Here is a 16,156-nt window from a genome sequence, read left to right as displayed (position 1 = left end):
TAAAGACAGGTAGAGCCACAGCTACATAGCACACGGAAGATGAAAAGAAGAGACCGTGAAATGGGGAGGAGAGGAAAACTGCCCCAGAGAAAGTGTGATGAATTGCGTATGCTGAGTTACACTAACACAGCCTCAGAACTATTCTGTCAGATTAGAAAAACAGTGACATCCTACACAGCCTGTTTGATGTAGACCTCTCTGTAAATACACAAACTTGCCTTTTAAGAAAGCACATCAGGATTAAGTCTGATCTGCATTATCTTTGTCAGCGTTTCGTAACAAATTCTGGTCCAAGATACATTACAGCAATCATGATAAAGACCTATGTCATTTTGATACGGGGATTATCTGCTTAAAACTATCTCTAATATCATACTTGTTTGGGGTCTTGTTTCCCTTGAGTGTCTTTATGTTCTTTCCAATGATTCATCAGTCTTAAGAGATGACCTACACATCGCCTGCCCTCTGCTCCATGAAAATATGAGAATTTAGAAGTGACGAGACGCTGCCACTGTAGTGTACCACTGCATGTGTGTGAAAAGCTCGACCTGCAACATGAGGTTTAAAGAATAAGTCACTGTGTGTTTGTTTTGGCACTGCACTCATATCATTTTACAGACCCAATCAAAGCATGAGCTAAAAAGAAAGGGAAAATAAAAGAGCTTTTTATTGGACCAGGCTCCCAGACACTGCCAGGGGAATAGAGGCCTTTGTGCAGTTTTTTTGTTCCCTTTCTGTTGATGCTTTGGTATCTATCTCCAAGGAACCAGTGCCTATCCCACACTGCAGTTTCAAATAGTGCTGCTGTTAAAGGTTGAGTGTGTAGGATTCAGTGGCATCTAGTGGTGAGGTTGCAGATTGCAACCAACTGGATACTCCTTGTCTTGCCCTCCCCTTCCAAGCATATAGGAGAACTTACAGAGGCCGTTAAAAATACGAAAAATGGGGAAGGCCCTCTCTAGAGTCAGTGTTTGTTTTGTCCATTCTGGGCTTCTGTAGAAACATAGAGGTACAACATGGCAGAATCTGTGGAAGAGGACCCACTCCCTCTGTAGATACAAAGGTAACGATAACACAACAATTCTTATTTTTAGGTGATTATACACAAATCAAAACATAATTATCAATATTAGGTTGTATTTCTGCCAATAGATCCACTGAATCCTACACACTGGACCATTAAAGCGTGCTTTGTATGGCATTGACAGAAAATCCCAAACAACAGCCAAACAAGATAAAGCTGATGGAGATCTGCAAAAACAATTCACATACACTGTGAATTGATATGAATAACAGCAGGAAATGTGTGTTGCGGTGCAAAATCTAAATCATACTCTTGCCAAAACTTGTTCCAAGATCCTAGAGAGAGACAGAAAGGAATGCTGCTGTAAGTCTGAGCAAGCAGGTCAATTGAGGGCACAAGCATGCATGTGTGTTTATGAGTGTGTGAGCGGGAAGGAGTTTGAGGATGTGTGGTGACTACCTCAATCGATTGAAAACACATACAGAGCCAAACAGCCCATAAAACAATACAAACAACAACAACAAAAAAAACCCTCATATAAAGCAGATGCATTAACGCATCATAAAAGTGTGCGCACACAGATAGCTAATGGTGCCTTGAACCTATGAATAAAATGGATGATTGAGTTTTTAATCAGACTATAAAATGGAGAACTGAGCAGCTGAAAACATACTGTTCCAGACAATGGGTGGCTTTAACTTCTCCTGCTCATATTTTGATATATTACACAGAAAGGGTGATGACTGTCTTAAGTTTTCCAATGCAGTGTACAGACACTGTAATGTAATGAGAATAATGTTATTGTAATCACATTACTACCTACTGCACTGGAAGAAAGTAAGGCATTACTTGACTGAATGAACAAATAGGTTGCTACTTGCATTACATTCTTAAGCTTTGAAAACGTCGATGGAAAAATCTCCTTTGTCTTATTCTGCCTACAGTTCATGCCAGCAGTTTATGAATTATATGCAGAGTGCATGTGACCGAGCCAACAAAGCGGCAAAAACAACTCACAAAATCTGAATTTAAGGCTGTAGACTCGTTTTTTACTATAAACCTGGGGCTGTGTTGGCAGGGGCGTTGTTTAAGATACTGGTGAAATGATGAAATATGATCCAATGAGGTTGGTTTCAGTAATAGTTCTATGAGTTTGGAACCTTATCAGATGCTGAGACACAGCACAGTGGTTTATCACAATGTTGCAACTCTGGAAAGGTTTCACAGCAATAATCATGTAATGCTCTGTTGTGACAATCGATGGGTAAACAGCAGAATGATCTTGTTCATGTTACAAAATAATCTAGTAAGACTGTGTGCTTGCATGTCTTTGAAGGGCCAACACCGCGCCGCGCCTGCTGGTGAGGCTGTACTGCCCTGCAGCACAGGCTGAGCCACGTTTAACTTTTTACGGACAACTCTGCGTTTTTGGTGCAGGTGCAGAATAAAACGACACGAATGAGGGGAGGCGGTTGTTTTTTCATGCCGCCCTTTTGTTTGTTTGAACACAGCGTTAGCCCTAAAACATTTAGTAACTCAGTTAATGCAAGTAACACAACTGTTGTAGGGCGTAACGCAAATGTAATGAACAGTGTAGCTACTTTTCTTAGGGGGCCATGCGGAACTCATTGCCTTTAAAACATGAATGATAATGTGTAATTTCCTAGTAATGACCCCAACGGTGAGTATGTGTAGCCTTTACTCACATTTTTATAAGATAAAGGGCCTCTGTTGGCTGTTACACAAAAACACCTGTCCTAACAAAATAACACAAAACAGTTAAACCACCAGACGGGCAGCGTGAGAAAGAACTTCCCTCCTTAAAGCTTTACTTCTGGACAAACATGATGAAATCATGAATGTAAAATTATGTGTTGGTCTTCAGGCGTCCACATGTGGCCTGCAATGGTCATACACAAGCCGGCTCTGCTTTGATCGAGACTCGCTTGGATCTCAGAGGAAAGAACAGAGAAACAGGAAGGGCCCTCGGTCCAAAACATCCAAGAGAGAGGAGGAGGAGGGGAGAGGGACGAACAAAGTCACAGACACAGGGAGAACACTAAAAACAGCAAAGTGTGTGTGTGTGTGTGTGTGTGTGTGTGTGTGTGTGTGCGCGCGCGTGCGTGTGCATGTGTGTGTGTATGTATGTGTGTGTGTGTGTGTGTGTGTGTGTTTCTAATAAGCTTATCATTATTGTATCAGACTGTATGGTAGATTGTATCAAACAGCTATTGAGAGATGTCTATTGTGTTTGTCGACATGCTCATCCGCAGAAAAACAGACTAACTTCATCAATTTAATATATCTGCATCATATATTAATAACAATGAGCTGAAACAAACCCCTGTGGAGTTTCAGACTTCCAGTGGTGCACCCCTTTTATGCTTTGTTTATCTGGTTTCACACTGTTCTTTACCAACACTGATTTACAGGTGGTGGTAAATGCCAAAATATGCAGCTGAGACAGCAAAGAAAACAAAGACAGAGAAGATGAAGACTGCTAAACACTGCTTTCAACATATTTGTTAGAGCTCAAGGACACACACAATGCATGCTGGTGAGTAACACTTAATGTGAACAGAAATTTTTTTTTGTTGATAGGACAACTCCACAGTGCGCCTTTACATACCAAACTATACAAAATATTGAGCTTTTATTTCTTAGGTGATGTGCAATACAACGGTTTGATTTGTTCTGTATGTGGCTTCATTTGCATTTTATTTCACCATCTGTCTCTATGAGCCCTACATCAGGGATGCCACACTCACAGCGACAGCACACCAGACACGACACAGGTGACATCAAAAAACACAGATGTCGCCAAGGTTCACTACCCTGAATGGCAAAAGTGCAAACGTTCAGCATCTTCCGGCTGCAGTCACATGGAAAAACAAAGTGGTGAAAACAGGGCAAACAAGAGCTGTGCAATCATTCCACAAATAGGTCCAGAAAAAGAATTTGGCTATACATTTCTTTAGAACCACCTCTTAAAGCTGTAAAGAATACAGTATCGCTTCATTTGAAGAAACAATTTGACATTAGGTTACTTGCAGTCATGTGACCTTAAATTCAGGCAGAGGGCAGGAAGTGAAAAATGCAATGGTTAAGATGAAGGAAAGTTCTTACTGGGTTAGTTTAGATGAAATTATGAGAGAAAAGTGCACACAGAAAATCAGAACAAAAGTCAGATGTGACCCTTTCGTTATGAAGAGGAGCGATTTTTCAACTGAACTGAAAGATTTGCTGCTACTGAGGCAGCAGATATAACAACAACCTCCCCATTCAGACATCAATAAAACATCTAAAGAACCAACACAACGCAGAGTTCAAGGAATCTGCTACTGCTAGCAGCAGGAAATGGCAAATTTACAGCAAGCGCTGGTGGCGCAAGAGTCCAGAGACAACCAACAGCCAGTGAGGACAACATAAGCTCTTAACCCAGTACATTGCTTCTGATGACCAGCTGCTGTCAGTTATAGACAATATGGGATTTCGTCATCTTCTCAGTGTACTGGAGCCGAAGTATGAGATTCCCAGCCGTCACCACATCACAGAAACAGTATTACCAAACAGTCTCACATCGAGAGGCTCTGGGAATATTTAGGTCCAAATATGACCTCCCTGACAATCTCAGCACTCACCAGTGGACACTTCTGGAAAAGACTCCATCTGTTCTGGCTCCATTTGAGAGTTAACAAGTGAGCTCCTCTGATGCTTTGGCATCAGATGGGAGTCCTGCTGTGAACGTGCTACAGAGACTTTTGACCAAAGAAACAGATGAGGACCATGTCATCAAAACAACAGGAGCCTTAGCTGCAGCCATCAAGAGATGTTTTCCTGACACTGAAAAACCCACCTGATTCATGGTGTTAGGGCAAGGATAGGGCAAAGACAATGTCCCCATGGGGACAAAGATACAAATGTGTGTGTGTACTCAGCATGTTAGAGCTCTAATGGTATTATTAAGTACTCATATCGGTGCTCTGTATCAGCAAGGAAAAAGTGGTATATGTGCATCTCTAAATTAAGTATTACGAAGTGGCTGCCATTTTATGTTAGATGTGTCATTTACTAGTAAAATAGACTTCATCCTAATTGGACTAGTCAGTCATGTCACTGAGAGTTACGGTTGGGACAGGACGTCTCTTCAGATGTGCAGAACAAGAAAAATGAAGAGCCTGCTCAGACAACGCTTAGAGCTTGGGGCCATGTTTCATGTATCATTATTTGAAGAGGGACAAAAAAAAAACTTTAACTGTTTATAAAACAAGGAAAGATGTAATGTACCAGGTTGGAGCAAATTGCCTTTTTCCCACCCATTGTCCCTGGGCAGGTAGGTGGAGTAATAAATTAATATGAGAATTAGACATTAAGAGAGTACAAAATACTTAGTCAGTGAAAGCATAGAAGCACAATCATCTTTGCTCGCCCCCCTCCAGTACTAATTCACAAATGTATGCATGCTTGCTGTGAAAATATTCAATGTTTTGCCAGACAGGAGAAAGTTTGACAATTTGTAGATGTTATTAGTTCTGTTGGGAAATTGTTCGTTTTATGGCCATGAAACTGAAGATGATTTGACAAGGGAGGTCTCTCACTTTGGAATTCTGCACTCGGCTCAGAGTGGTTGACCGAGTGGCTCGTTTTACTTTTGCTGAGCTGAGCGTAACAGGGCTCCTCAAGGGAGGCGATGCAGCATCACGAACGATTTTTAGAGATTAAGCAGTTTTTCAAAATGGAGCATATGATATTTAGCGAGTATTTGATCGTCGATGGTGATGCTTATGTTTTTTTAATCATGAATTTGGGGTTTTGCTTTTACAAAATGATGCAAGCGGTCTTAAAGCTGTTTCACCTGCATGAGGCATCAGCCATATGAATCATTTGACTACTGTGCAAAGCAGACCACCGTTATTTTAAATTTTTTTTTAAGGATTTGTAATCCATACACGAAAGTAAGAAGTGATGCAAATATGTGGTTTATCATGAACAGCAGACACCAATTATAATTATTATCTTACTTATTATTTGATTTATTTACATTCACTACCTGTAAAAGTGCTCTTACCTGTCCATCCTGACCAACGTGTACCTGGTGGATCTGGAGGTTTCCCTGAAACAGACAAGTGATACGTCACGTCAAAAGGCTGATGCCATATTATACGTATACACGCAATCATTTAGCTTTCTTAACTAGCAAACATAAAGCCGTAAAAAAGACATATCTTTCTTGTTTGCCCTCCTATTCACCTTAACCTGTGTGGACTATGGATTACTAAAACCTGTATTGTCCCAAGGTAATTCAAGCCCTTAAATAGTGTCAAACTGAACTCTTGTGGTCACTATGCAACGTGTAGCATGACAATATCAATATCTCAGACGTGTCAGAACTGTTTTTACAGGATTCTGAGCATGCAGGGTTTGGCAGTTTATACAAAGTGACAGGACAGAGAGAGAAGTGGATGCAATGTCTTTGTGTATACGTCAACTACTCTGTCATTTCTGGCTACATCGATGCTCCCGTAAACAAAAACAGATGCCCGTTTGCACAGGCACAAGCACATCGCTGTCTCATCAAGATGCAATGACCATCATAAAGTTTCTGAACACCCACAGTGATGTTAACAAGACCACATTAGAGAGCACATCATATAAGCCATATTTAGCCGACCCCAAGTTTCAGCTGTTTTCTCTTGCTAATTGTATTTCATGTATATATCAAGTGCTGTCTGAGCTGCCATATGGCCAGAGAGCAGTGTAATCTCTAAAACAGCTCATTTCCTTTTCAAGCACGCTAAAACCAATGTCTTTGATGAAAGGGGCCCTTTCCTAATGAAAACATATTCTATGAGTGGCAGTTGGGAGAAGTGGGATTTTGTTGCTAAGCTTTGAACTCCAAAAAACAAACAATATCATGGAATAAAAAGGAGAGAGGAGAAGAAAATCTGGGCTCAGCCACAAAGAGCAGGAAAGGCTTTAGAGCTTTTCTGCCTCCAATTCACTCGGTCTCTCTCACTCAATCATGCATTTCTTCCTCTGAGTGTCCTTTAGCAACATTGAATAGGAAATGAGAAAAACACTTGGTCAAGGTGTCAATTGCTTTTGCATAAGTGTCGTGCGTGTATGTAAGGACGTGCACACGGCCATGCTGAAGCTGCCCGAGCAACAGCCCATTTACCCTCTTTGGCTGAGCTGCCCCTCTGGAGGAAGAAATACTACTAATAATGATAACTTTTATTTTGCTGTTGTGGCTACATAGATATGAGTAGTCGAGAACTGCTAAAGTTAGACCAAATTAAATATGAGATGGAAAGGCCCAGAGCCTTTATTCCAAAAAAAGACAATATTCCCACTAAGGTGTTTAAATGGCTAATGAAAATCAATGCTACCCAAACATTCCTGTTGACATGCAGCTGTTCATTGACAAACACAGCCTCTCTCTTTCATTCGATCAACCCCCTTTTTGAAAAGGTCGGTGTTGCAATATTTGCGCATATCCAAAAACCTGTTGACATCCAAATCTTTCAAAATGTTTAAAAGTAGGTGTGTGTTTTGTCCAGAAATGATGCCTTTTGTTTTGTGCACACATCTCTACCTCAAAATGCAAACTGTTGGCAACACACAGAACTGACCGTAAGCAAGAGGACATGTGGTCCAAGGTGCGGGAAAAACCCCAATGAGACACACTCTGAATGTGCTGTAAACAGTGCATATCCAAAGAATGGTCCTAAAACCCAAATATTACTGGCAAATTGCACATCTTAATCGGAAAATGCTCTATTTCAGAATGAGGTAGCATTCGGGAAATACAACCACAATATGCTGTTTACATCACCCATATGAAATTTGTGGAGTTGTGGAAATAATTCATGCTGAATGATATAAGAAGTGGGATGCCCTGTGAATAAAAATCTCCACATATGCATATGACCAAATCTTACCTAACTAGTTTGGTGACGAGTATATAGGCAGCATGCTACATGCAAGATAACTCCTCAGTTATGACCATTACATTACATTACTGATGATTCTGATAGTTGAATCATACTAGATTAGGTATTGTTTACAGTCAATATGAAGCTCCATGCCATGTGCAAACTAGAGAAGCCACACGTCCAGGTTAGCTTCTTTCTGCCTTGTGACATGAGCTGCTAACCATGTCTTTTATCATGCTTCATTCAGATTGGGATTAATTTTTAATCAACAAGCAGATGTAGCTCATGTAGCCCCTCATGCATGTCCCTGCATTTGTGGCAAGGATCACATACAGTATGTGATTACGTGCGCGTGTGTGTACGCAGACTGGCGCCTTGAGATAAATCGCTCTCCCACATCCTCAAAAAATCACTAACAATGATGCTGATGTGGAAATTCCTCTCCAGCAGTCTGCGTGGTTTTGGAGTTAGATTTTGATTTCAACTGGCAGGCCGACACTGTGTGTGCATGCGGCGTGCATGTCTGGCGGGGGACATTAGACATCTGAGCATTATGTGGAAACTACAGTCATAACCCCGTGCATAAGCAGGCGGATATATAAACATTAAGATGCTCTATAGGGAACATCTGTTTTTGCTAAAATTCACTAATGACTTAAATGTTGTCAGGTATTACTCGGGTGTGTTATGCTACATTGGGATGGCTATTTGCATGGGCAAACAGAGACAAACAAGACTCAAAGGACACATAAAAGTTTTCCTCCTACCGTACTTATTTGACAGATGAAAAGTAACAGTAAGCTCTATTTAACCGCACTTCCTTTTCTTTCTTTTAGGTAGACTTAGAGGTAGTTTATAGTCTCCAAAATGTGAATTGTGCAATCCCAAATTTGATCAATCATTGGGAACTGGGTGTAGCCACAAATTAGAATTCTTCTTCTTCCACACAGCTGTCGGAGGATCAACCCTAGTTTTCTGAAGAAACACTTGGTAAGCTTTCAACATGACAAAGAGCCTCTTTAAAGGATACTGCAGCCTGGTGGAGTAATGTGCTGCACAGCAGGTCTCGTTACTGACCTACATAATGCACTGTATAAGACACTTGTAATCACATAGACACTGACTTATGTCTGAGGGCCATCAAGGGTGCAGTTGCTGAACGTACATGTCCACACAAATATGATTATTTCAAATAGCCGGTCAAATAATGCAAGTCATCAGCCAGCCAGAAGTCGACCAAATTACAAACCAGACTTCCAACACAACATAGTGACATTCCCACACAACGTTATTTTTCTTCCCAGCTAACCGCTTCTTCTCAAGAGTGACTTCACTGTAACAGTTAGGTTCTGTTTGGAGACTCCTGATGTGTTTGCTAAGAAATTCAATACAGCAGGAAGAGTGACTCAAAAAAGGAGTGGCTGATTGTTTCTCTTCTCTCTCTCTCTCTCTCTCTCTCATTCTGAAACACACACATGCACAGGCACACATGTGCACGCACACACACTTGCCTCGCTGTCCTGTGTGATCTGCACCTCCTCTCCTTGTGGCACCTGGGCAATGTGCAGCTGACCCTGTGGAATCTGAGAGGAGCAGATGAAGGATGAGACACGGCTGCAGCTGGGACAGTTAACATAAATGTGATCAATAAATCAAGGAACACCATTCTCATCAACAATGAAATCTACAATACAATTAGTAATTGTGGTTAAAGGATATCTTAAAGAACTTTCAAGTCTGTCTTAAAAAAAAAAAATTCAGGCACTCATACATTTTTAACAAAACAGGTGATGATTATGCAAATGAAGTTAGGTGTAATTCTTTTCAGTGTGTGTGTGTGTGTGTGTGTGTGTGTGTGTGTGTGTGTGTGTGTGTCAATATGTTATGGAATTGCTTCAGAGCTTCCTGTAGTATGGTAATCTAACTCTGAGCTGTAAAGGAGGAAGAAAAAGGCAAACGAGTTCCAGCGAGACCAATTTAGGCAAACAAAGACAAGATGTTGATTAAATTTGTATAAAGTATTTCTTCTTTTATCTCAAACGGAATGGAAATTGGTTCATGATCCTTTCAGCATCTGCTCTGCTGAGTGAATCTGGAAAGAAGAACCCTGACAACTATTATAAATGATATAAATGTTATTTTTGATAAAAATCATCTGATTCTGATGTAATATCCATCCCCTGCTTGCCTTTTGCCAAATAGTATCACAACTGTTTGTGTCCGTGTTTTGTAAACTACAGACGTACTGCATATATTTGTCAGTTGTCAAAACAGGGAGAGTGAGACAAGATGCGCATGCACCACACAGGCATGAGAAGCCCCTTGATTGATGCAGAAGAAGCGATGCCCTGATTACCCAGGATCACATAACAAGCTCTGCATTATAAATCAATGAGGGCATTATAAAGATCAGCTCTTCATGCAATTAGAAAAGAGCAGAGGAGCAGAATCACTTGTTGACCGGCGCTATGTGAACAGCCTCCTCCTGCTTGCAGGAGAATTGACCGATCATGGCACTTCTGCCTCCTGAGGACATAATTCAGGACTGTTCACTCCCATTCATTTTGAAAGAGCAATGGCAAATGGGGTAACTCCATCTCTGGGCCAGCACCAATGGTGTAACTTTGTTTGAACCTGTGCTTTAAGTTCAGTTTTAGCTGCAATGTACAGAGATACGATTAAATATAATGAACTAAGGAGCCCTAGTGTGGTACGTGTAATCTGGCAACAACACAAGTTTTTTCATTTTTAGCTCAGCAATTATCAGATGATGGTTGCAGCACTGAATCACCGTCAGAAGTATACTTTGTTTCCTCTGCTGTATTGGCAGGACTCGTAAATTTCAGGCTCAGCTGCACCCTGCATTCTGTTCCGTCCTTCCACCTTCTCCCTAACTTTTGCTTCCTGTCTGTCCACCATCTATCCTTTATAGATGTTTGTTCCTTTCTCTGGCAGGTTACCTATCATCAGTACCTCCAGACCCATGCAACATGCAGCAACCTATTAACAGCAGAAATACTCAATGCTGTAAATTATGAGGTAGAATTGTAGCACTGTCATTACATACGGTGAATAAACCCAGAAACAGAGGTGGCACCTCACAGTAGAATGAAAATGACTTCTCTGATGTTCATGTAGTATAATCAGATGATGTGTTATAATGACAAATCCCGTTTTTTAGTTGGTAACACTGACTTTGCAACTCACTCACATGCACTTGTAGCACTAGGAGAAAAAAATCTCATTTATCTCCTCATGAAACACCCATCATGACAAACATTGTCTCACAGCTTGTGTGCATCTGTCACTGAGCTGTTTGAATACTCAAACAAGTAAACAGAGTGGGCCAAGCTGGTCTCAGTCAATTCATGACTGTAACCTCTGTGATACACATTGAACAGATAACTGGCACTTTATCAGTTTGATCAATGCCACAGACACAGAGTCACTTCAAAAATCTGATACCTTTCAGATCATCAACAGGCCATTGAGTTTAATCAACTGGTTCCCCACATCCCATAAAATTAGATATTTGGGAGATATTTCTGCAGAATGCTATGTCACAGGGCCTGATCTGTCCCCCTGCACCACAAATCCAGCCCTATGGGACCCTCATATGACAGCAACAAGAAAACTAAGCATATGAGAAAAAAATTATCCATCTGATAAATATTGTGAGAGAGGATGCTGCTCATACTCCTACTGTTAGACAATACTTGGATTGGATTCAGAGAAGGATCGAGGGATAAAATGTCTGACACTCACCACCTGAACTTGTCCATCCTCGCCAATACGGTGGAACTGGACCTGCTGATTGGCCAGTGTGTAGTGCAAGGTCTGCTGGGTGGCAGTCTCAATGTGGGCCGCTTCTTCTGCCATGCCTCCCTCTGGTTAGGAGGACAGTACGGTCAGTGGTGCGCTCATGTGTACAGTGGAGGCACATCAGGAATACAGTGCACAAGATTCAAGGACACAAAAAATAAGAATTAGGTCTCTAAGACACAGACACACAAACTGACACACACCCAGACATGGTCATGCAAGGGCCCTTCGCAACCTCTTGTAAAAAACCTGGCCAATGCCCAGACCATCTGCTGGATGATGGCATGTTTATACTTTATCAAAGGCCTAAATACACAACAAGGACTCTCCAGTTAGCCATCCAAACACATTTATGGTCTAGCAGCCAAACACAAACTCAAGGCCTCAGTCTAAACACCCGCTGTCACACCAGCAGTCTGAATCTCCTGCATGGACCCATCACATCACCCAGCGCAGCTCCAAACCAACCCAAAGATGTCAAGACACTATGTCAGCAATCAAAGACAGCAGATGACTCAGTGACAGTGAAGACGACACCACAGTACACAAAATAAACCATATCACACCTTCTCTTGTAAGATGTGTGAGGATCTGAGGTAATTTCTTGCAAGAAATGCTTCTTTCAGCATAAAACAAACAAACAAACACTCAGGGAATGTCGTTTTAAATGACATAAACCTTAAGGAACTTATCACACACAGCTCAAAAGGTCAGTTTTGTGTCATGCTGCTTTCAAAGGTAAGGCTGTCTCCCATCCGTCGTTATTACTGCAATGTATTGTATTATGTAAACAATCCCTCAGTACTTGTGTTTGCCAGGCTAGGAAGAAAGAGCCAGGTGGCTTACGGAAGTTTTTGCTCTGCTCTACTTGCTGGCTCACTGATAAATAATGGCTTAAAAAGCAGAAGAATTGCCTATTTCCTGCCCATTAACATGTGATCCGATTAAGGAGGGAATGAGTTTGCATGTTTGTGCATGGACCATCTGAACTAGTATTTGTGTTGAACACTCTTGGGTGTGTGTGGCCTGAAAAGGCAGGGCCCACCCCTAGTGTGTGCTCACAGGATATTTGGGTTTCCCCTGCAGTCTTACTTTTCCCTGGTCAGAGGTGAGAGGTGATGGCTCACAGGGAGGGAAGGACAGCAGGCATTGTGTGCAGATGACAACCATCTGCAGCAATACACACTGTATCTGCATTTGGGCTCAGGCCTTAAAATAGCCTTCATACAGCTAATGAAACAAGAGCAGCCTGAGTTCACGCATGTGACTGAGTTTGTTGACTCTTTGCATTCAGTCATTTTCCTGCTTAAAAGTAACTGGATAGGAAGTGAGAGAGAAAAAAGGACCTTTCAAGCATTTGTCTTTGCAAAGCAGTCAATCAGTGAGAAAAAGGCACATTGTAATTTATGTACCTTGTAGTTCACTGGTAGTTCAGTCATGCCAAAGTTTGCACCAATGTAACACTACAGTAAGTTTTTATGGAAATGACAATTCAGTTGCAGCTCTTCAGGGAAAACTTTGGTCAAAATCATAAGAAAGCTTTGGCTATCAAGGTGACAAAGTTAAGAGTTTGCAGACATAAAACACTTATATCCATTCCTTTCAAGTTGGTTTTGCACCAGTTCAAAATCACAGCTCAAAGTTACAGAGTTTCATAACTACAAGCCAGCTAATTTAACATGCAACACTACAACTGAAAACCAGTGGTAGCATCACTCCCCCCAAAGCAAAAGAAAGAGCACAACACGTCTCTTGATTCTCATAACCGTGCACTTTGTTTGACTGGAAAACAACCGCCGAAACATAGCAACGCTATCAGCTGATAAAGATTTATGAGAGTGGAGTCAGGTAGGCATTCATTTTCTTAGACCACAGAGATAAAAGTGATCACTCCCAAAGCATTTCACAAGAAAGGTGTCAGAAGGTTCCAAAGACTTCTTAAAGACAAAAATTTACAAGCTTTAAAGTTTGACATGAGTGAGGTTTTTAAAACATGATGTAGTGTTTAAGCTCAATAGATAACCTGTGAGTACAAATCTGCGTGATTTGCATGTTTGCATGTAGTGAATTGCCATACTCTCTGGCTCATGCTGGCTTGCTCTGTGTTAAGTTTTTTTCACAATATGTTTGGATAAAGAGTGACACACACTAAATATTGTCTTGGGCCCAAAAAATAAATATCCTAGAAAGTACCTTTGAAAAACATCTTAGATTCGAGAACTACACTACACATCATTTTCACTTTGGATTCAACGTCTCTCTGACTGTGTCTGTCTTTCTATTTGTCTCTATCTAGCTGTCAGGTAGTGTTAATAACAGCGTCTTAATATAGTAGCAAATATAGTAGTTTCAAGGAAATCATTGCCCTTTCTATACATATTAATGTGGCAAAGTGGACAAATAATCAACTCCAGCCTTCACTGTTCAGGGTACATGCAGTACAGACACAACACAGAAACATACATGCATCATAGCAGCCTGATAATGATGTGTACTTTACCTCCACCTGTACTGCGAGGTGTGCGTTTGGAGAAGCTCTTGACAGCCAGACTCTGGCCGCGCTGCTTGCGCCTCCAGGCGGTGCGACACTTGGAGTCGATGCTTTGTTTGATGCGGTACCAGTCTGACTCAGTGATACCAAATTTGTGGAACAAGTGGCCTGTGGGCACACAGAGAGGTCAAAAGGTGCTCACATAAACATTGTACAAACAAGTGATTATTGATGAAGTTTTCTTTTACTATGACATGTGACTTTTGTTTCTTGGCGTACACATATATTGGAGGCTTGTTGGTACACTCAGTCTTAAATTCTTAAGTCACACAGTCCTATAGCCTACATACAGTGTTCAGTCTGTCACACCAGACTACTGCAATCGAATAACATACATACACGCTTGACATAATTAACCTGTCTGATTATAGAACAAAGTGTTTATAAAAGGGCCACTTCATTTTCAACCAATGTACATTTTAATGAAAACTTAAGGAAACAACTGTCCTATTTCTGTTTACGTCTACTCCACAACCTTTGACAAGCAGTGTAACCATAAATCTGAGACGGCACCTCTGTGGAGATATGCACAGGTGAGACTGGATGCAGCTGCATTTAGTGGCTGTCTACCTCAATGTTATGAATTGTTTAAAGGGCGTGAGCCCCTTGACAGCTCATTTCTACAAAAATTAACAACGCAACTACAGCCTGAGGGTAGAAAATGAGACAGAAGGGCCGCTCAGTGGTATCTGGGCATAGTGGGATGACAGTGTACGGCAGCCCTTTCAACCTGATGGGTCCTGTACAGGCAGGCAGGCCAGTTGCTCCTTCATTCCTTTTCCTTTTTTTTTGAAAGGCAGGCAGAATGAGTCACCCAAAAGTCAACTGGCCCTGCTCCAGCCTATGCATACCTCAATGTCAGGCCAAATCTGCTTGTAACTACACACCCACACTGCTGACAGGAAATAAGGTAACCAAGTATACAAACTCTTATGTATGTCATGGGGATATTTACTAAACCCTCCTGCAGGGGGCATAAACTGCACTCTGAAGGAAGGCTACAGCTAACATAGGCCCTGCTTACCCTGAATTATAAGCCATATAAATATAGCATAAGGCCACAGGACTTTCAGAAATATCCTTCTCCCTACCATCATAACCCTGACTCTGCTTAATCACGAATCAAAGCGTTCACTGAATTGAGGGTGACTCCATTAGGATCTTTCTCCCAGACATGTGCTTGTCATTTAGAGTCTGGTATGTCATAAAATGTGTTGCACATTTATGCGTGTGTGCAGTGATGAATGCATGTTGCTGTAACCCGCCTTGGGAACACAGACTGCAGTCTATTTCTGTGTTCAATTCGGTGCCGCTTTGTAATGGAACAAGGATGAAAAGTGGGAAGGTCTCTGAGAGTTCAGTAAGGGGGCAAGGATTTAAACCCTGGCTGACTGAAATTTATTGGTATAATTTAAACAGTGCAGAAATCATGTAATAATCATGAGATAAACAGTGGTTACTCAACACCGCCTTGGCAGTCACAAGTGGGTCATTTTGCCAATTACAACCCCAATTTGAAAAAAGTTGGATGCTGTGTAAAATGTAAATAAAAACAGAATGCAAGCATTTGCAAACTAACTGTGTTTACTGACATCAGTTTTACGATGTGTTCCCGAGCCTAGATGAGCATATCTCATACAATCATGTGTTCACAAAGTGGTGAGCCTCCCTCCATCCTCGCTTGTGAACGACTGAGCCTTTCCAGGATGCCCCTTTCATACCCAATCATGACATTATCACCTGTTACCAATGAACGTGTTTACCTGTAGATCTTGCAAACAGGTGTTTTTGGTCCATTCCACTTTCCCAGTATTTTTTAACTCC

General features: G+C 41.4%; 1 protein-coding gene across 1 annotated transcript in view; it reads right to left on the bottom strand.

Annotated features, from left to right (window-relative positions):
* banp (BTG3 associated nuclear protein) overlaps positions 1 to 16,156 on the bottom strand; it is a 39,018-nt gene that overhangs the window by 16,190 nt on the left and 6,672 nt on the right. The window contains exons 8-11 of the mRNA XM_070971690.1: positions 14,282 to 14,440; positions 11,725 to 11,846; positions 9,471 to 9,542; positions 6,093 to 6,137 (exon numbers count right to left, since the gene is read on the bottom strand). Coding sequence (XP_070827791.1) covers positions 6,093 to 6,137; positions 9,471 to 9,542; positions 11,725 to 11,846; positions 14,282 to 14,440 — 398 coding nt within the window. The remainder of the gene's footprint in view (positions 1 to 6,092; positions 6,138 to 9,470; positions 9,543 to 11,724; positions 11,847 to 14,281; positions 14,441 to 16,156) is intronic.

Source organism: Chaetodon trifascialis, chromosome 10 (genome assembly GCF_039877785.1).
Source record: "Chaetodon trifascialis isolate fChaTrf1 chromosome 10, fChaTrf1.hap1, whole genome shotgun sequence".
Classification (NCBI taxonomy): Eukaryota; Metazoa; Chordata; class Actinopteri; order Chaetodontiformes; family Chaetodontidae; genus Chaetodon; species Chaetodon trifascialis.
Note: the sequence above shows the minus strand (reverse complement) of the source record. Positions and strands in the feature narration are given on the sequence as shown.